Source organism: Nilaparvata lugens, chromosome 6 (assembly GCF_014356525.2).
Source record: "Nilaparvata lugens isolate BPH chromosome 6, ASM1435652v1, whole genome shotgun sequence".
Classification (NCBI taxonomy): Eukaryota; Metazoa; Arthropoda; class Insecta; order Hemiptera; family Delphacidae; genus Nilaparvata; species Nilaparvata lugens.
Genome location: NC_052509.1, coordinates 64,822,398 through 64,844,174, shown reverse-complemented (window position 1 = coordinate 64,844,174; position 21,777 = coordinate 64,822,398). Strand labels below are relative to the sequence as shown.

Genomic DNA, 21,777 nt, shown 5'->3' with positions numbered 1-21,777 from the left:
CAACAGCCATCATGAGTCAAATACGAACGAGTCTATATCTAATCAAGGAATCAATAGTCATCGCATACTTTTGCTGGCACATGTCATCTTTGAAATACAGATGAATAGAACTGTATAGCCTAGCTGACTAAGTTATATTACAAGTCGACACTTATTATTCTTTTTTTTATCTAAACAAGCAGTGAGAAAACTAGAAGAGATGACACCCCTCGCGCTAGAAGTAAACATCCTAGAAGTCAACCCCCTGCGGCACTAGACCACCGAGACCCGGGTCGAAAGCGCTGATGAGCAGATTTAGTGCTGAGACAGCAAACGAGCCGGCCATTGTAATGTGGTTGACCAACAGACAGGACACCTTGTATTCAACCAGGTGCAACCTGCAGTCACGCATCAGGTGCAGCGAAAGGAACATCACGCCCATCAGAACCTGCACCCAAAAGCATCAGCAATCAGCAAACAGCAAATCAGTTGTTCATCTCAACAGTCTAATGCAAACTGATTCATCTCATCAACAAATCAGAAGTAGCCATGCAAATGAGTCATCAAGAAAAAATCTGGTGTGGCGCACTCACACAACTTTCCTTGCCGTTATGAAAATTGATCACCTGACGCTAGTGCTCCCGCGCATCTCAAGTCTAGCCTACTACTATTCAAAGATCTGAGCCAGCTGGTGACAGGACAATAACGCTATAGACACACGAGCTCTGCTATCTCTTCATAGTGAATGATTAAATAGAATCAACAGTTGTCAACAGTTTGCAATTGAAATAATCACATTTTCCCGAATTTCGAGCTTATTTTCAATTTCAGGTGAAAATTTTACTGAACTTCAATTGTAGAGATTTTCATGCTCAATCTTTTCCACTTGAATTTTTTTGTTTAAATTGTACCTGAAGCCTGATAATTGGGAATCTAAAATCAAACTTTGCCTAGATGGGGCGGAGCTCCTGAAATTTTTACAGATATGGGACTTATGGCAGTTGATAGAACTTATCAATGACTAATATTGAGGTATGAATTTGATCAAAATCGTTGGAGCCGTTTTCGAGAAAATCGCGAAAAACCCTGTTTTTGACAACATTTTCGCCGCCATCTTTTATTGAATTTGATCGAAATTGTTCGTGTCGGATCCTTATATTGTAAGGACCTTAAGTTACAAATTTCAAGTCATTCCCTTAATTGGGAGATGAGATATCTTGTACACAGACGCACATACACACATACACACACACACACACACACACACACACACACACACACACACACACACACACACACACACACACCACACACACACACACACACACACAGACCAATACCCAAAAACCACTTTTTTGGACTCAGGGGACCTTGCAACGTATAGAAATTTACAAATTGGGGTACCTTAATTTTTTTCGGAAAGCAATACTTTCCTTACCTATGGTAATAGGGCAAGGAAAGTAAAAACAGTCACCCTATATGAGTTTAATGCAAACGAGCATTATCTCATCAAGAAAACAACAATAACCATTCTTCTAAAACAAATGAGTTTGAATTTGATCATAAAGAAGATGGAATGCCGGTTGCACAAAAGCCTGTTAAATTTTAGCCGCGATTAATTCCAAGAGAACCAATCAGAGAAACCTTCTTTTCAAAAATAGCATTCCTCTGTGATTGGTTCTCTTGGAATATTATTAATCACGGTTGAAATTCAACAGGTGCAACCGGCACAGAGAAGATTAAAAGAATTATGACCTCGATCATAAAAAGAAATCAACAGCCATCATGAGTCAAATACGAACGAGTCTATCTAATCAAGGAATCAATAGTCATCGCATGCTTTTGCTGGCACATGTGATCTTTGAAATACAGATGAATAGAACTGTATAGCCTAGCTGACTAAGTTATATCATGAAATGGCGATAGTGATGTTGTTATGACTGACATGTTATATTTTCAAGAAATTATTTGAATAAAGATATGAGTTTGTATCTCATAAAGAATGTAATAGGACCGGTAGGCCTACTCGTCGCGCGTTTTGGCAACACACATCTTTGAAATCCAGGTTGATAGAATGCAACACCAATCAGAATCGTTGAAACAGTTCATGAATCTAGCATTGCTCTGATTAGTGCACAATATCGGGGCACCGAGCTTCGCTCGTTATTTTTATTCATTGATAAACATAACACAATTCTCTAAAATGATCGTATTTATATTTCACAGCTGGCTATACGTCATCTTATGAATTTTGAGGATGCGATATTTTGATTTCTCACATACTCACTCGCTCACTCACTTTTTTACTATCCACAGCTGTTTCAGCCAAGGATGAATGATCCTTTTAATGTCCTTCAGCGAGTTTTCCCAGGGATGAGACCTAGTGCAATCGAATCTTGATATCATAAACCTACTATATTCCAAATTTCGTGAAAATCGTCAGAGCCGTTTTCGAGATCCGTTGAACATAAATAACCATATAACGACCAGATGTAAAAATATAAACCGATATACAGAAATTGCTCGCTTAATATAATAGGATATTGCTTGACTAGAATTATTGACAACTGTTCATCAAAATATGACCATTCATAATCAAGTTCAGTCGAGTTCTATATGTGAAGGTGCGTACAGATTTACGCGCCGCAAACACGAGCAATTCATTTTTCATCAGCTGATTATATCTGTATTTGTACAGAAACGGTAAGCTACAGAATAAAAAGCTTGGCATCAGCTGATTAGAAGTGAATTTCTCGTGTTCACGGCGCGTAAATCTGTACGCACCTTAACATTCAATCTCATATCAGGATATTATGACGGTAGTTTGAAAGGGCAGTGATCCATGAATAATCAATTCAGAAAGCGACACTCCCGATTTCCGAGGACAATAATTGTTATCAATCTATCAACAACCTTCAAGGTCGGGCAGGCATCAGCAGTCTGTCATTTTCCAGATCAAGATGAAAAGAGCTGCGTAAATAATTGAGAAGAATCAAAGGTCACCAAGTCAGTAATTATTTGTTCGGTAATCGTTCAATCATTTATTGGATAACGAATCAATGTCAAGGTATTTTATGCGTTTGTGGGATAATTGGAGGAATGCCTATTCTACAGAGTTCGGCTTAAAAACCTGACGATTTTTGAGGGATATCAACTAAAGTGTGTTTCGTACAATTGAATCATAATTATAATATATCAAATTAAAGATCAAATTTTGCAATTTATAGTGAATTACATAGATTACTCACAAAGTTTTTTATTTGTAGATTATGTCATCCAAATGATTTCCGTTACTTTTCACTCACTCACTTGACCTAATTCTAAAATTTGCCATTGCTCGCTCAATCATCACTTGTGGAATTGCTTCAATTTCTCGTTGAATGACTTCCTTGAGTTCTGTGGATTATTGGCTGCTCAATAACGGTAATTTTGTTTATTCACAAATCCCGAAAATGTTCCTCGTCACTTGAAAGAATAAGGGAATCCTGGTGGACATTTTCGAGAAAGAACTCGCAAGCGGCTTTGCAATGTGTCCAATAATTCGCATTAAGTTGTTGCACTTAAATTATCTTATACGGATAGAATTTTAGATCGGAATGAAGAATTCGTCGTACACTTCGATAAGAAATGGCTAGCGCAACATCATGTTTCGCTGCTGAACGTCGTGGAGACCGTGTAACAGCTACTCAGGTGTTTTTCAGGTGTTGTCACGGTTCGTTTTCGTCCTGTTGGTTTCGTTTTTAAAGCGGATAACGTGTTCCTGAAATCCTTTACCCACAACAAGATCGTATTCCTACTGGAAACTGGCGCGTGTCGATTTAAATTATTGAAATCTCTGCGACATAAACGCTGTGTTCAAATAACTGAGTCATTATTTTTAAAATAAGCTTCAATCACAATCGCTTGATGTTCACTTGACCACGACATACTGGCTACTGAAATGGCAAGAATATACCTGTCGATGCACAACATTCTCGTCTTTTCAATGACAGTGGTTCAAACATAACAATTACTACAAAATCGTCAGTTTAATATGCCGGTCCCTGTATAATAGTTGGATTCATTTTCAAATGTCAGCATTGATTATCAATAGAAAGTATTGGGTTATTTATAAGGAATGCTGACAATATTTTAAAGTGAGCCTCATAATAGTATTATTGTATTAGTATAGTAATACTGAAGTTATAGTATTATAAGAGTGACAGATGTTTTCAACCGTCATATAACAAGCGACATATAATTTTGTAGGGGTAGAAAGGCAGAACCCAATGGAGGTGTTTAGTGTCTTACAGGGACTTCATAATAAATTATCATTAACAAAACTATTTCAAGACATTCTTAAAAACATCACTCAACCTTGATTTACAAGAATGTTTTTGAATATACATTGTTAATTTCTTTAATATCAGCCTTTTATAAACAGAAAAATCTCCAACTATTAGATTAGTAGGCCTATACAGGAGTGTTATTACTAGATCTAGATCTAATATCGAACTACCGGTACCTAACGTCACAGAAAAAAGAACTAAGTTTTTTATTCTATCCTAATGTCTAATTCATATTAAGAACTAAACAGAATAAGAGGTACTTGCATACTCAAATGGATTTATTATACAGATGAATATATTTTGTGAAATTGGGATGAAAAGACGTTTTGTACTGTAGTCTGTTTCTTTGTCCTTAAGTTGATTGTAAATGATGAATAAATAAATAAATTTTGTGAAACTTAATACTGTATTGAGGTTGAATTAATGTATACGTAAACTCACATATTATGAATATATACAAAGAAGTTTACTCTACAACTATAGAAAGAGTATTATAGCCTAATAAAAGCAATATAAAAACCTTGTAGTACCCTTTATTATTGAAAACTTTAGAATATTTCAACAACGACTAGTTACGACCATAAATCAGATCATTTTCAAGTTGACAAGGTTTTTATTAATTTGTACAAACGTAGCCCATATAAGTGAAGTGTTTTTATTTCAAGCCTGTACGATTTTTAGAGTTAATATAATATTACATTGTATTTACTTATACTTATTTATTTGCCATTCATACTTATAGATGAGTGAGAATAGTATAACGTATACCGTGGTACAAAATAGACTTGGAAAAATGAGAATAAAAATGATGTGAGTAGAAATGAGTGAATAGAATAATAAATTGAAAAAGTTTCAAAATTGTAATGCCTTCAAAAACGCTTTCAGTGTTGGCGTATGTGGAGTTGAGTGATAAATCTATTCAAGAAATTTGATTATCATGTAGGTCTACTATGTGATTAATCATTACTTGCAATAAAAAACTCAATGCAAACATCAGATTGTCATGTGCTAGTAAAACAATATAGCTATGATAAAAAATACAACAGTTTGGAATCCCCACTTTTCGATATTATTATAACCGTTCAAAATAACTTGAATATTTTTTTCAGGATGCTTGTGTGACAAGAACGTTATACCTCTAGTCGAGTCTTCAGTAAACATTTTGATAGGAATGTTTCAATATTCAATAGTAATATTTCATTCAGGTCTGGCTTCAAGGTAGAAAAGAGAATTATTATTATAACTTCACTAGAAGTTTTTTCCAGTTACTGTGAAACTCTCTTGGTATTTCAATACCTACAGTACATAATTCGTCTCATCCAATAAAGTAGAAGTTTTGCAACCAGTATTTGAAACCAAAAGATGAGTAATTCTTAGGTTGATGAGTGTAAGAAGACATTTTATAACATTGACAACGTTTCTTAATCGTTGATATTTTTTGACGTTGCGTCAAACGAAGGAGAAGAGATTGATTGCAGATTGATTGATATTCATGGATTGTGTAGTTGTAATCAGTATCAATCAACGGGAAGCTTTAATCAATCTCTTATCCCACATGAAGACAGCTCTACATGTTTGTAGCCAAAAATTGAGGCCATATTTGATTAGCTAGCTACGTTTAACGCTGATCGACGATTATATGAAGATATGATTACATTAATTACAATTAGTTTCATTCCGGGCTTGAACTAATATCTGATCTACCTCCGTTCGAACCGAGATGGTGGATATAGTCCTGTATTTGAATTGAAGGAACTACCTAGTTTCCTCTCTCTGAAAGCACTGCATCGACTGTGCCTGGTCGTCAACTTGGCAACCGCGCTTCTTTCTATGACTCTATTCATCACTGTACTTTGCTGAACTGGTTCTCCATCTCCCTCCATCTCTCTGCTTCGCGTATCCCTCCAAGTCAGAAGCTCTTTTAATTAGACCGTAGTGCATAATCAGACTTTTAGACGGTTCTGTCAGGAGAAAAACTAGAAAACTAGCGAGAGAAAGCTCGGCTGTCATTAGGTTGCTGCAATTTCAAACAATTTCTCAGGTTTTTCTCGTCGTTACTGAACCATCTAGAGTTGAAAGTTTGAAACAGATTATTATTATATGTTTCGGGGTACGGAACTATTTTTTATTGTGAATGGAGTTTTTTATAATTTGAGAAATCTATCAATTTGCATACCTGTAGTATGATGGAAGTTGTGATAAGTCCCAGCATGAGTGTGTAGAACTCATGTTTGTGTCCGACTTGTAGAATATACTTGAGTTGGCTGGCATTTGCAGTCAGCAGAGCAATATCCAGCATGCCCTGCGCGATTGTCTTTTTTGTTGCATATCTGTTCGCATCCAGCGGTTTCTCCTGTAATTAAATAATAATTATCAATCTTTAATCTGTTCGTGCATTTGCCGAAAATCAAGGATTCCAAAACCCACGTAATCAATCAAGAAATAAGAATAAACTATTAAAATGAATGAGTGAAAATGGACCTTCAGTACTATCATAGAGAAACAATAGCATAAGTAAATATCCCATGGTATAGGGCGTTTATGTCGTAACTTTTACTGTTACCTCAAGCCGCTAGCTCATGTAATTCTTTCCCGTGAAGCTGTGTGACACTGATAGTCACTCATATTGTGCCGTTCATACACTCTCACCCCAACAAAACAGTGAAATTCGATAATAATCAACAGTAATCGGCTTGAGATAACAGTAAAAGTTGCGACATAAACGCCCTATACCATGGGATATCTACTTAGGCTATTGTTTCTCTATGGTACTATTATATTATTTGATTCAAGGCTGGAGTAGGCTACCCGCTTGACACGTGTTGAACAAGGATAGAATATGAGAAGAGTGGGGGTTCGAGAGAGAAAGTATGACTCAACAACTTCAAGGTCAAATTGACCGTACCGAGGTTGTGTAGTACGGGTTGCATAGATGACCTTTAGAAGGGGCACCATTCATGCATTTCAAACTCCCGTTTAATTTTGGAATTAAATTATTAACTAGGTTATTATTATAGTCGTGTTAGTAGTGCGGGTTGCATAGATGATCTTTAGAAGGGGCACCATTCATGCATTTTAACTCTTGTTTAATAATATAATTCAATGATTAACTATGTTGTTATTATTATAACCATTACGGTTCCGGGCTACCCCTGTCGTTCTCTCTCAATCATTAATGCATGATTTGTGATTGTGAACATATTAATAAATAAATGAACAATGAATAGAATAACGTCATTGCATGCATTATTAATTCCAAGCTATTGATTCATATCTGTTTAAAAAATAGAATAAGAGGTAGGAAGGTAGTCTGGAGATCTTTCTGAACAATTGAGTTCTTAGTACAGTACTATTATGAAATTATTGGATTCCACGAAGCATCTATACAATTATATAGAATACGGGGATACTGAAAAAATGGTACAGAAGAAGGTTACAGTAGCTTACATGGAATACACAATATAATATGTAATAACTCCTCTCAGACCCTGATCCTAAATCTTAAAACCCCCTGACCTTTTCTAAACTTTTCAGAGAGGTCAATTGATCCCCTTTCCCGGTGCAGTTGTTTGTTCCAAGAATGAAACGTATTGGAAGGTCCACTAAAAATTATTCCGATGCGGAATCACAACAAATTATTCTATGCATTCCTTTCTCAGAGTATCTCAGTTCAACAGATGATATTCAAATCAGATTCTTTACCTAACTTGAGGTCACACATTAAGAATAATTCTTGATTGCAAACCCTACAATAACAAATAGAAAATACTACAGCTACCGCATAGATTAATTGACCGAGCAAAGTGAGGTCTAAGATTCAAGTCGACGGTTTGGCATTTTTCTTAATGTTTAAATGTTTATATGTTGCGCATTTACGGCGAAACGCGGTAATAGATTTTCATGAAATTTGACAGGTATGTTCCTTTTTAAATTGCGCGTCGACGTATATACAAGGTTTTTGGAAATTTTGCATTTCAAGGATAATATGAAAGGAAAAAGGAGCTTCCTTCATACGCCAATATTAGAGTAAAAATTAGACTATACTATTATTCATCATGAATCAGCTGTCTAGTGGACTATAATACTACCCGTTCAAAAACATCGAACATCTTGAAAATGTATATTTCCATCAACGTTGTAGACAGTTGCAGCCAGACCTGATAACAGCGCTCACACTCACATTCCGGGACGATACGTCACGGTACGATAGGACCGAAAGCTCTATGTTTATTTAGAATTTTTTCTAGGCATTTTAAATTGATAAATTATTTATTAATTTTCGAGAAAGTCAATGTTTACTGAGCGCGAGGTCTACTGTTCACAGAACTACAAGTAATTATTTACACCGCACTTGATAAATCAACTGTAGAATCTACCAAGGGCAGGTCGCACTGTGAAAGCTTAAACTAAATGTAATCAGCTGTTGGATTAAACTCGAAATGAATCGATAATAATTCGGGATATTGAACAAATGATAAGGAATAAGGATATAGAGAAGCTTACATGGAGAAGGTTATACCCCCTTTTAGACCCTAATCCTAAAACTTGAGACACAAAACGAAAATCGATATAGGCTTAATCCAGTAAAAATTTGAATTTCAATTTGAAAAAAATGAAATTTAGTTTAAACTGGTAATGTGCAAACAGCACTATGTTGTTTCCGAATAATTTTCAAAACTATTTATTTTATCAGAAATTCTCGTACCGTACCGCACACAATAAAATATACCAGTCTGTATATAGACGGGGAAGGTAAAGACGGCAAGTTATTGGATAACAGTGCCTTGCTATCACCAAACAGCTTCTGAATAAAAATTGTAATCTTGGTAATTGGATTTTAGTGATGTAATAAAGAGCATAGTTTCTATTCTGAAATTTCTAGTTACTAGTTATTGCTAAGTTGCTAGTTTCTACTTTCTACACTCTGTTGAAAGAGGGAAGCTTCCGATTCTCTAGTTTGAAACTATAAAATATAGGTACTGTAAAGAAATTTAGGCCTAGAGGTGCCATATCATGCTGAATTTTACAATAACAATTCCTGTGAGATTTCAGACATCCGAAGATTAATGTTCGTAGAAATCTAGCATGCACATTTGCAATGGTTGAGATAAAACACCAACACGCAGGTAGATACCAGACATTACGAAACAGTGACACATTGCACGCAATTCGGCCCATAGAACTATAAAAAATGAATTTCCTTGTTGATAAATTTCGAGAAAGCGTGACGTCACGCATGAGAAGGCGTGTCGAATTTCATCCGCTCTGCCGAAGACAAGAATAATTCAGGTTCTAGTTTTGAATTACAAATTGGCCAATTGAATTTCCATCAATTTCACACGATAATTATTCTATATCTGGGAAATATCTTCTAACAGTAAGCTGACCTTTACCCAAACAATATGAGTTTGGAGATACGTATTGTGTAGCATATTCCTTAAAGAATACTGTATTGTGGGAATTTTATAGCATTAAGGTAGGAGCTAGATTGTTGATAATAAGCATAATAGTAGGCCTAGCCCTAGGTGGTAAAATTACTAGAATACGATTGTTTGCTGTTATTTAATATGGTTGCAATACTTATTATACCAACAACAGGAAACACAAATCTGGTAATCCTATTATTTTCAAACACCATTATTATTGTTGATCATTCTAATTTGAGACTATTGATTTACTAGATTACTAAAACCTTTCCCTTCCACTTTGTTTCGAACTACCTATCCTTGATAGTACACGGTATATATCCTTGGATAAATATGTCGTATCTAAAACTTCAAAAATGATATTTAGTCTGAGCTGTCTAAATAAAGAGACTGAATAGACATTCATCCAATGAAATTTTACTATGTTCAAATATTATTCATCTATGAATTATTACTATTATACTCTTATACCAATTACCGTACCTATACTATAAATTATTCTTTGTTTTATTTTGAATTTGATTAATTGTATTCAATTAATGTGATTAATTCACTTCTTCTTCATATTAAAGTAATTTGTAATAATGATAGTAGAACCCATTGTAGACCATTGTTTAAGAACCTCAGGATCATGAAAATTACTGCACTGTATGCTTCTGAATGCCTGATGTACACAAAGAAAAATGTAAACAGTTTTCCAATCGATAATAATGTTCACAGCCATTCTACTAGACAGGCTACAGTACTCAGAATGACTCAGTGTAATTACCACATTATGTTGAGTTTGGAAAAAGAATGTACAATAAGTTACAATTTGAAATAAAAGAGCTTGAGATTAGACAGTTCAAAACTTGTGTGAAAAATATTTCAATTGACTGCTGTCCTTACAGTATACCTAAATGACTTGATGTAATGTATAAATAATGTGATTTAATTTGTAATTTTTATGACCTGTGATAGATATATATTTGATGTTAAATTTGTTATAATTGACTGCTAACCTTTCAGTTTGAAATACGTGTGATGTAGTTTTATGACCTGTGATATATTGTTAAATTTGTGATTGTATATTTTTTTACAATGTCTTGCATTATTGTTTTCAATGTTCTGACAATAAACGAATCTTGAATCTTGAAGAAGCATTATCTTTTCTCCGACAACTAGTCTACTTGTTGGATTGATGAGAATCACAATCCAAGTCAAATTATTGTAAAAAATGATTCTCGTGATTCATTATTTCATTTTTCAATTTTTTAATAATATAAATTCTCAAAGGTTCAAGGTTCATAACTATTTCCTTCTCATATCAATCATTATTAGCCTAAGCTTCAACTTTACGCTTCAAACATTTTCATGCATTCCTAGTAGAAACTTTTGAAGATTAGGTTTGTTTATTTTTGAGATAACTCTCACTACAATTTTATCTTGATAACTTAAACTATAGATCTTTCACCTTAAAGCTACGTTCACACCAAACTTATTAAAAATTGTGAATAGCTTAATCCTTATAGATTCTTTTAGATTGAACGGAACTTGATAAACACATATGTTCATCATGTGTATGATAAGTTATGTTCAATCTAATAGAATCTATAAGGATTAAGTTATTAACATTTTGTTAATAACTTTGGTGTTAAACTTATTAACAAAAATTGCTTAATCCTTATAGATTCTTTTAGATTGAACGGAACTTGACAAACACATATGTTCATCATGTGTATGATAAGTTATGTTCAATCTAATAGAATCTATAGGGATTAAGTTATTAACATTTTGTTAATAAGTTTGGTATAAACACAGCTTTATCCACGATATTACACAGGCCTATCAAAGAAGAAAGTCTCATTCTAGCAAGCAATGCATTGATATTATAGGTAATAAAACTGGCTCTATTATTTTCAAAGTTTATCAGAGATTGACAATGGTGTAATAACCGAAACCGGTCTTTCTAATTATCAATAAATCAGTGGTTTTTTGACAATTTCTTAGTCTTTTTCATTCAATATGAAATGAAGTAAATAATTTACAGTACGGTAATAATAATAGCGTTAAAACCTCAAAAGGTGAATGAACGTTCAAAAGCCCTTTTCATTGAAAATGCTTAAAGCATGTCCTTGTAATATTCATGAAAGAATGAATTTTTAATAAAGCTGCTCCTGTCATGCTGTTATTCCCATAACTTACTTCCTCTGGGAGCTAATCCCATTATAATTTATTCAAGCCACTAGAGACTTGCCTTTAACATTACTGATAAAGAAAGTGAAACATTTGCTAGAAATTCCTTATCCGTTTTTTCATGTTTTACCACACTGGGATATATCGTTGAGGTAGTGTATGCTATATAAAAGGTATGTATAAGGAAATATAAAATGTTATTATATATAATGATATTATTTATATGTATAACATAAATAAGTATTCATTTGTGAATTCAATATTATTATTTGAAGGATTATTAAAGGCTATCATGAATTTGTTACCAACTCTTTCATGAATGTAAATGATTGAATATGTTAAATTTTCACTTAGCAACTGTCAAGATGAAGGAAATTGAGAATTAAGATATTTTGTTATGAAGAAGGAGAATAAATTTCATTTAATTTTCAATCATCAATATATGTCTGGAACACAACAATCAAAGACGATTTAGGCACTTACGATAATATTAATTTTTAATGATCCAGTATGAGAATAGAGTGTGATAGATATAGGCACTCACGATAATATTCAGTTTTAATCATCCAGTATGAGAATAGAGTGTGATAGATATAATATGATAACGTTATGTATATTTTACTTCCATCTCTTATTAATCTAAAGAAGATTTCATGGTCTGGTGACAACGAATTCATCAATTGGTCATTTATTAAATTTGTAATGAGAAGTATATACTATGATATTGCTTTTCTGTATAGGGCTACTTGTAATATCAATATAAAGAAAATAAAAATCTCAGTACCCTTTTTTTGAAATATTTTATCACTACATGTTTCGGACATTTATGCCATTTTCAAGTGATATGAAGTAAATAAATTTAAGAATCTTCCAGTGGTATTAAATTTATTTACTTCATATCACTTGAAAATGGCATAAATGTCCGAAACATGTAGTGATAAAATATTTCAAAAAAAGGGTACGATTTTCATTTTCTTTATATTTATACTATGATATTGATTAAGAAAACACCATGCAAGTTCGTTATACCTACTATCTTCTCAATTGGTACCTATTACTTTTATCATAAGAAATTAATATGAATGCAGATATTTATTCACAATATAACATTTACTATGGTGAATAAAAACAGTGGATTAATAGTCCAATACTGAGAGAAAACAAGTGTATCCTAAAACTAACAACTTAAACAAATTTTTTTGAGAAAAATGTACTGGATTTGTGGTAGAAGAATATATTACAAAATATGAATTGTTTCATCAAATAATATAGCTTAGGAACTCTATTGGGAAACTACTCCTACTATAAGTGAACTCCACTATGAACTGCTATCTTTTGTTGAAAGAAAATTCCAGGTAAATAAAAACAATGCTTCCTATACCAAACAATGCTGACAGTTTGTAGTGAATCTCACTATAGAAAATGAAAGTGAGATCATGACAAATAATAAGACCCAGTAATTGAAGTCTACTCTGTGTGCTTGTGACACTTAATCACAGTAAAAATTTAACAGGCTCTTGAGCAACCTCTTTGAATTAAAGTTAGATTATGAAAAATAATAAGACCCGGTTGAAGTCTTCTCTGCTTTGTGCTCGTGACATTATTTAATCACAGTAAAAATTAACAGGCTTTTGTGCAACCGAGCCCTAGAATTGTTTGAAAGATGAAAATATACGAACCTCAGGTGATATTGACGACATGTTTCCCAGTATACGCCTCAGTCTTGACACCATAGAACAAATCGGGCGCACAGTATTCTTATATTTACTGCTGTCAAGTCGTCAAGGAATCACTCAGTCCAGTTTCAAGACGGCTAGGGATGATTCAGTTCAGTTTTAAATCTGAAAGGAATGACTCAGACCAGTATCAAATCTGCTAAGAATGACTGAATCTAGTTTCCAGACGGTTATGAATAACTTAGCCCTGTTTCAATAAAAGCCTCAAGGAATGATTCAGTCCAGTTTTAAGACGGCTGAATAACTTAGTCCTGTTTCAATAAAAGCCTCTATTTGGACTCAGTGCAGTTTTAAGACGGCTAGGATTGACTCAATCCAGTTAAAAGTCTCAAGGAATGACTGAATCTAGTGTAAAGTCGCCTATGAATGACTCAGTCAGGACAGAAAGCCATGATGACCCGGCGGTCTCCGCTTACAATAACTCAAGCATCACCACACCAGTCACTGACTGACACCACAACAAACAATGGACTGCTAAGATTGTGAACAACAATACAGCGATCACGTGACTTCTCCTTCCTCCAGGACAGCGGTAGGCGGGGGAGGGGGTGAAGGAAAAGGGGAAATTATGCTCCACCAGGCGAGAAAAATCGACCCAGAGCCAACGGCCATGAATTAACAACGAACCGAAGAATTATTAATGACTGTTCAATATATTGTCGAATTATTCTTCTCAACCATGGCCAATCTATAGATATAGATGGCTATGCTTCGACCCTACTACTACTATTACACTTTTTGGAACCCATTATTATATTCCATTTATCGAAATGGTGCTAGTCGTCGTCTTTTACTACAACTGTTTACTACTGTGACTGAGCGAAGAAAAGTCTAGAAAAAACTGTGCCAACGACCTCCTAGCCTTGTGCTGCCAATGTCAGTGGAAAATTGCTGCCGTTTTTATTGCCTCTAGATGAGATTTCTTCGGCTTCATTCAGCTAAATCCAACTTTTATAAACGTTACTTTACTTTATTCTTACTGGATTATTTTATTCATTTTTCACCTCACTAGAATCTGTAAACATGGAACTCAATACATTTATAGACTTCTAGAAAACTACAGACTATAAAAAAGTTATATACTGAAGAGTAGTAAACTTTAGTAAGTTTTAGTAAACTTTACTCTATTCTCACTGGACTATTTTATTCATATACTATACTATATTATTCAAAAGTTATATACTGAAGAGTAGTAAACTTTATTAAGTTTTAGTAAACTTTACTCTATTCTCACTGGACTATTTTATTCATTTTTCACCTTACTAGAATCTGTAAACATGGAACTCAATACATTAATTTTATAGACTTCTAGAAAACTACAGACTATAAAAAAAGTTATATACTGAAGAGAGCCTTAATTCTACTAGTAGTTCTGTGAACAGTAGACCTCGCGCAGTTCTAAACCACAGCCTCCTCTAATACTGTCCATCAGAGTAAATCCTGTCTGTATGTCGTGTCGGCGAGATATCGGTGTGAAAACGGCTAATTGCTGTTGGGGTTGGTGTATCAAAAATGCAAACATCAAAAGGTAATCTCCTTCAAGACATACTGACAACAGGTCAGCCCAAGTTCAAAGCAGAGAACGGTCGAGAGACAATACTATGTTATTTTAGTTATTAATTGCATGCGTTATTGCATATGCAATCAATAGTTCATTTAATAGTGCATAAAAATTGCATCCAATGAGGCATGCAATTAATAGTCCACACAGCAGCTGATTTTCACCAAATTACATTTAGATATTGAATTGCATGCGTCATGGCATGCAGTTTATAATCCACTCGACAGCTGATTTATGATGAATAATTCTATAGTCTGATTTTTACTCTAATATTGGCGTAAGAAGGAGGCTCCTTTTCCCTTTCATATTATCCTTGAAATGCAAAATTTCCAGAAACCTTGTATAAACGTCGACGCGCAATTTAAAAAGGAACATACCTGTCAAATTTCATGAAAATCCATTCTGCGTTTCGCCGTAAATGCGCAACATATAAACATAAAGAGAAGTGAAAAAACGTCGACTTGAATCTTAGACCTCACTTCGCTCAGTCAATTAATACAGTAAGTTGAAGACTGTTAAGTTGAAAGAATTTAATTTATTTTAAATTTACTAAATTCCTTGAGCTGCGTTTACACCAAAGCTATTAACAAAATGATTATTTTTCGTCCTTATAGATTCTATTAGATTAAACGGAGCTTGACAAACACATATATGCACATCATGTGTATGATAAGTTATGTTCAATCTAATAGAATAGTTATGTTCAATCTATAAGGACGGATAAATAAACATTTTGTTAATAATTTTGGTGTAAAAGAAGCTTTATAGGTCTATTTTAAATTGTGTTTACATTTAAAAACCCTTGGTTCAATATAACAATATATTTTTCCTGGAAGCAGGTCGGTGTTTTCAACTCCTCAGAGTATGTTTTCAATTTTCAACTTTGTGGAATTTAAAATAGTACCGTACTTGTTCTTCTCAGCGAATTGGTAGGGTGATTGAATGGGCATTTATTGTAATAAATGCATTTTGAAAACTTTTGTTGATTCCACATTTCACAAGCATATTCCACCAGACTCCTTACAATAGTGATAAGATTGGGAGTATCAAAGGTGATATTGATATTGAAGGGCGTGATAAACCACTAAACTACCTCTGTTTACGGAGGTAGTAGATAAACCCCAACGTTAGTAGACAAAAGGTTGATCACTCACAGGTGTATGATTCAAAGTGGTGGGGGGAACGCCAGCGTGACGTCACGTGTAGTAAAAATGTTCTAGAGTAACCAAACTGAGCAGACAGTTTATTCACTGTATCTTCAAATATATTTTCGTTTAATCTCCTCAAGATTGACCTAGAACTTTAAAATTCTCCACACTTATAGCGATTCGAATGATGTTGTTAAATATTTCAAGTTCATTCAACTTTTATGAATAAAATGAAGTTGAAATTTTTTCATGAATCTAAAAACGTGAAACGAAAAAGTTAATAAGCTGGAAAAGCGTTAGTAGACAATGTTATACTATTATAATTTCAGATTAACCCTTAAAAAATCTTGATAAACCAATGCATCGCAATAAACCGATCCCGATAAATTTCATTCATTGTAAATGCACTGAACACATGCTGTTATCGAGCACATGTTCTACGAGAATCAAAATATCTCATCCCCGAAATTCACAAGCTGATGTATAGCCAAACTACAAAATATAAACACGACCTAGAAGATGAAGAAACCTTAAGGGTTTGAAAGGGAAGGTTAGGAGGTGGGGTTTTTGCTTTTATATGGCAAAATGCTTGTATTATTCAAATGTTTTAATAATTATTGTAAAGCAGAAACAGAAAGCTTGCATGTCAGAAAATGTTTGTGTTATATAATTTGACTATACGACACCATAAATGATTTTCAAGAATGCGATATTCTGCCTACTCTGTACTACAGCCTACGTCACGGCTGCAGTTCCCCCACTCCAATCGCATTTCAACAAAAATACTATAGATGAGTGACCAACCTTCTGTCTACTAACTTTGGATAAACCCCATCTGCTGTTTGGTTCAATTGGCTATGTTATCAATTTGTGAGTTCAAACAAAGGCCAGAGATAATTAATACACCTAGATTCTTCTACGAATCAACTATTTCCAATTTGATACCATTTATGAAGTCCATATTAAGAGGAGCAGACTGCTGAGTAAATTTACACTTACCTACATCAACTTTCTAACAATTTAAATCACACAATCTGTTCAAATCATCTATCAATTAGGCCACGGACACACGAAGTGTTTCTTCAGACGAGTCGAAACAGCACTCTGATTGGCTGATTGGGTTGGCGTATCGAGAAACAGCCAATCGGAGAACTTCCTGTATTGTCATGCCGTGTCGACTCATCTCAAAAAACGCCTCTTATGACCGGGGCCTTACAGCAATTCCATATATCTTGTTTAGGGGTATTATCAATATACTTATAGGTGATATTCATTTATACTTATTTTTTGCAGTTATCTGCAAATCATTCTGATTTTTTATGAACCTAAAAAAGCTTTTCCTCTTGGCCTGAGAAATGCGTAGTATGATATCGTGTGGTCCACGTTATAATGGCAGTGAATAAAGATGGAAGAATAGCGATGCCACATTAACTAATTATATTTCTACACTGTCAAAAACAAATTGTCATCGTTGTGGACCCAGGAAAGGATAGTACCACCTTCTTTGTCGAATGATAGACAAGGATAGCAAAACCAAAGTTGATCAAATACTGTCATTAACGTGGACCCCACTATAGGACACTATTCGCTACAATACAGAGTAATTATAACTATAGTGAGGTCCACGTTATAATGACAGTGTTTGATTAGGGATGGTATTGCTATCCTTATCTATCATTCGACAAAGCGGATAGCGCTATCTCTTTCTCGCTTTGCTTTGTTGTCAGTTAGTCTTTCAAAGTGTAGAATTAATAATTAATTAACAAAATATTAAATCTATGAGAATTCATTGGGAAATTATTGAAAAATAGTATTTCTTACTTAATAAAATATAATTGATTATTTTAAACGAGAATGAACAGTTAATGTTACATCAATAAACCTGCATCAGCTACCGTCTATAGGAGGCATTGACAAGACAGAGGATCGGCAACGTTGTTCTCCTATCTTTCTCCACAGCCATTATAACGTGAACCTTACTTGAGAACAAAAATGCTCTCTTCTCTTTCTCTCAAAGAGGAGAATCGCTCATTTTCAATCAGTGCTAAAATGACAGTTTGAAATGAATTTCACTATGTATATATATATTTCTGCTCTGGTGTGAATATTTTTTATTTGATTTGATTTCTTATGGAAGTGTTCACACAAACGCAGACTGTACTTGCGTGAATATTCCCATTAAAACCAATGGTATCTATCCCATATCTGCCTAGCAAAGCAGAAATTCATTAAAAAAACATACTCATCGTCATCATTTCCCATCGGTATAGATAATCATAACCATCTATTAATTATTATGAAACTATAACAACGAAAAACAATTAAAACAACAGAAGTGAGAGGAACCCGTTTTCGATGGGATTGCACGTTTGATAAATCCACACCATCGAGACCCGGTTAAATGAACGTCTATTAAATTTAACCGCGGTAAAGTGACACCATAGCATTGTCGTCAGATTAGTTTATTGGTTCTCATGGCATTGGATTAGTTGGATGACGTCACTAACGCGTGGTAAAATTTAATAGACGATCATGCAACCGGGAGATAGACTGCAAAATGACGTGGCAAATTATCATATCTAGGCCTAACGAAAAAATAATAATATTAAGGGAATACATAACAATCTTAATAACATCTTATCAAGGGAAGAATAATTAGGAATAAATTTCCAGAACCAAACTAATTTTACAGACTAAAAAATGTCTACTAACGTTGATGGTGTGGTACTTTTCCATAATGAAAGCACAAGTTAGTTGAAATTGTCAACCACTTCTATTATTATAATAGTTATTTGTGCAACTAGTGCGCAAAGTGTCAGTTTGCTGCACCGAAAGAAACGTTTACGCCCGAGCCATAGGCGAGGGCGGAATGGTTTCTTGAGTGCAGCAGAGGAACTTTGCGCACGTATTTCACATTAAGTTTTTCCTACAGTTACCATTGAATATGAAAAGTGGGTAATTATGGGTAAAATTGCCTGAAATGCATCAAATGTTTTTCTGTGTAATTTTATTATTGATAAAAACCTTAATCCTAAAATCCTCGTTGTCCTTGGTTAAAATAATATAATGAATAATAATTAGCGCGTTGTGCTTGGTTGCACCTCTGCTCACTATAGCAGCCACAGCAGTCACTGTTACCAACTTCATTTTGATTTTGCTGCACTGTTGCTCCATATAACCTACTAAGTATTTTGCGTTGCCATGTTGCAAATCTGGAGTGCAGAAAAATTTTTCCCGCACTAGAGCGGAAAAGTGATTCTTTGCGTTCTGTAATCAGTGCAGCAATGGCCACTTTTCAACGTAACTGTAGGAAAAATAATAATCTCTTGTGTGGACAGTAGTTGTAAACAAAACAGCTGAAGATGTGGCTGGTAAAGCCACGAAACCAGGTTTTGTTTATATTATAGTATTTTATAATAATACATATTTTATATTATTGTAATGTAAATAAATAAAAGTGGTTGACAATTTCAATTTGTGTTTCAAACTAATTTTGATTTCATTGATATCCACATCCACAAAAAGAAAATTATTATAAGGATCCAACTTTTTTATTGATCACTGACAACACATAAACATTCAAAATTATTTAAGAAAGACAAACAAATATTCAAGATTACAATCAATATTGACATCAATATACATTACAGATTGAATCATGGCACTCATACAATTAGTTTGTGATATGGCTGGATAGCTGGTACCAGGGATTTGGATATGCTGCAACAAAAAACATAGAATAATTATTAACTTGAAGACTTTTGAATCAACACCATGAACACTATGACCTATCAAAGTATCTAGCCTGGATTCGTGAGAGTTAACAATGAAAATATAATTCCCATAAGTTCTAATGGTATGTTTCATATTTACTCGGCCGAGCTGAGTGGAAACAGTCCAATTAGAATTCATGGGAATCATATTTTCACTGTTCACTGTCACTGTTGTGTGCGAATCCAGCTTTAACCACTGAAACACCGACTGACAAAAGTAGAGCTTGTTCACATGACAGCGACTTACGCTCGGTTGTCGCGCGGTTGGCAAATCGCTCGATTTGCCAGCCTCGTACACATGACAGCGATTTATAAGCGATTTGCCCTCGGTTAAGGCTGTGCAAAGGCTGAAATTGAACTTTCTACTGGTGATATTTTTCAAAGTTTTTCGATTTGTATATCATCAAAATGAACAAGTTTTCTCAGGAAAACATTTTTTTCTGATCATTACTTTTTGAGATATGAGCGCCTAAAGTTTAAATTTTTGGAACAACATTTCAAATACGGTAAGAGATTTGGAAGATAAAATCTTCATGGTATTGTTGATTGAATAAAACAAAAAAATTCTGAAAATATCAATTTTTGAGAAAGCTATTCAATTTACTAAAAATGACCAAAAATAATTCATTATATACCTAAATAAGCCAAAATATTATGTTTAATTATGTTTGAATTTTGGTATGAAACGTGAAAGTTTGAAACGTGGGCTAGTTTACACTACTATGAAATATGATCTTAAACTGAACTTAAACTGAACTGAAAATTATAATAGAATAAATTTTAATAGAACTGAAATTGTAATAGAATGTGCACTATGTGAACTGCTCTGCTCGAAACCGCTCGGTTGACTGGAGACATGTGTACGCTCTCATGCCTGCTCTGGTATATCGAACCGCCCGGCAACCGAGCGGTTGGACTGGAGACTACAACCGCCGCGATTCGCCGGCGACTGCTCAAACCGAGCGTTGCATGTATACGGCACCATGTGTTTCCCTATACCTGGCAACCAATCGGTTGGTCAACCGCGCGACAACCGCGCGTAAATCGCTGTCATGTGAACAGGCTCTAAGGGCCGGTTTCCGAGCTTGGGATTTAAGTTAGCTAAGTTCTAGACTTTAAACAGCTGGAGTTAGAAAATTGGCTTTCCGGAACAGGGCGTAGTTGCAGTCAAGTTCAAATTAAATTTCGAAAAACTACAAAATTGAACACAAAATAAAATAAAGACAAAATAGTGTAAAGTTTCAGCTGTTTTCAATTATTTTTAGGAATGTTTCATTTCATCAAAGAAAAACGTTTCCAATTTATTATAGGAAAAAGAGAATAAAGATAACCATAAAATCTACGACTACACCCCGATTCGGAGGAGAGCCAATTTTCTGACTCCAGCTGTTTAAAGTCTAGAACTTAGCTAAATCCCGAGCTCGGAAACCGGAAACCATAAGGCCCGCCGCAAAGAAGACCCACGATAATCCACAAAAAGCAACCCACGCCGTTGGATGTTTTGTAAACCATTGCCATAGAATTATTTATAATCAATCAGCTGACAAGACAGTGGATTATTCATTGCATGTATTACACAGATGTCTGGAGAAGCCTATAGTGAGGTCCACGTTATAATGGCAGTGGATAAAGATAGAAGAAAAGCGATGCA

At 34.4% G+C, this 21,777-nt stretch overlaps 1 protein-coding gene across 4 annotated transcripts in view; it reads right to left on the bottom strand.

Annotated features, from left to right (window-relative positions):
• LOC111060558 (ninjurin-2) overlaps window positions 1-14,632 on the bottom strand; it is a 29,670-nt gene extending 15,038 nt beyond the window's left edge. The window contains exons 1-3 of one of the 4 annotated variants that reach the window (XM_039431683.1): window positions 13,588-14,612; window positions 6,484-6,660; window positions 139-427 (exon numbers count right to left, since the gene is read on the bottom strand). In XM_039431683.1, coding sequence (XP_039287617.1) covers window positions 230-427; window positions 6,484-6,660; window positions 13,588-13,641 — 429 coding nt within the window. In that variant the 5' untranslated portion in view covers window positions 13,642-14,612 and the 3' untranslated portion in view covers window positions 139-229. Of the gene's footprint in view, window positions 1-138; window positions 428-6,483; window positions 6,661-13,587 lie in introns of all 4 variants that reach the window. The other 3 variants (XM_039431684.1, XM_039431681.1, XM_039431685.1) reach the window with 3 other exon arrangements.
• Window positions 14,633-21,777: the final 7,145 nt, after the last annotated feature.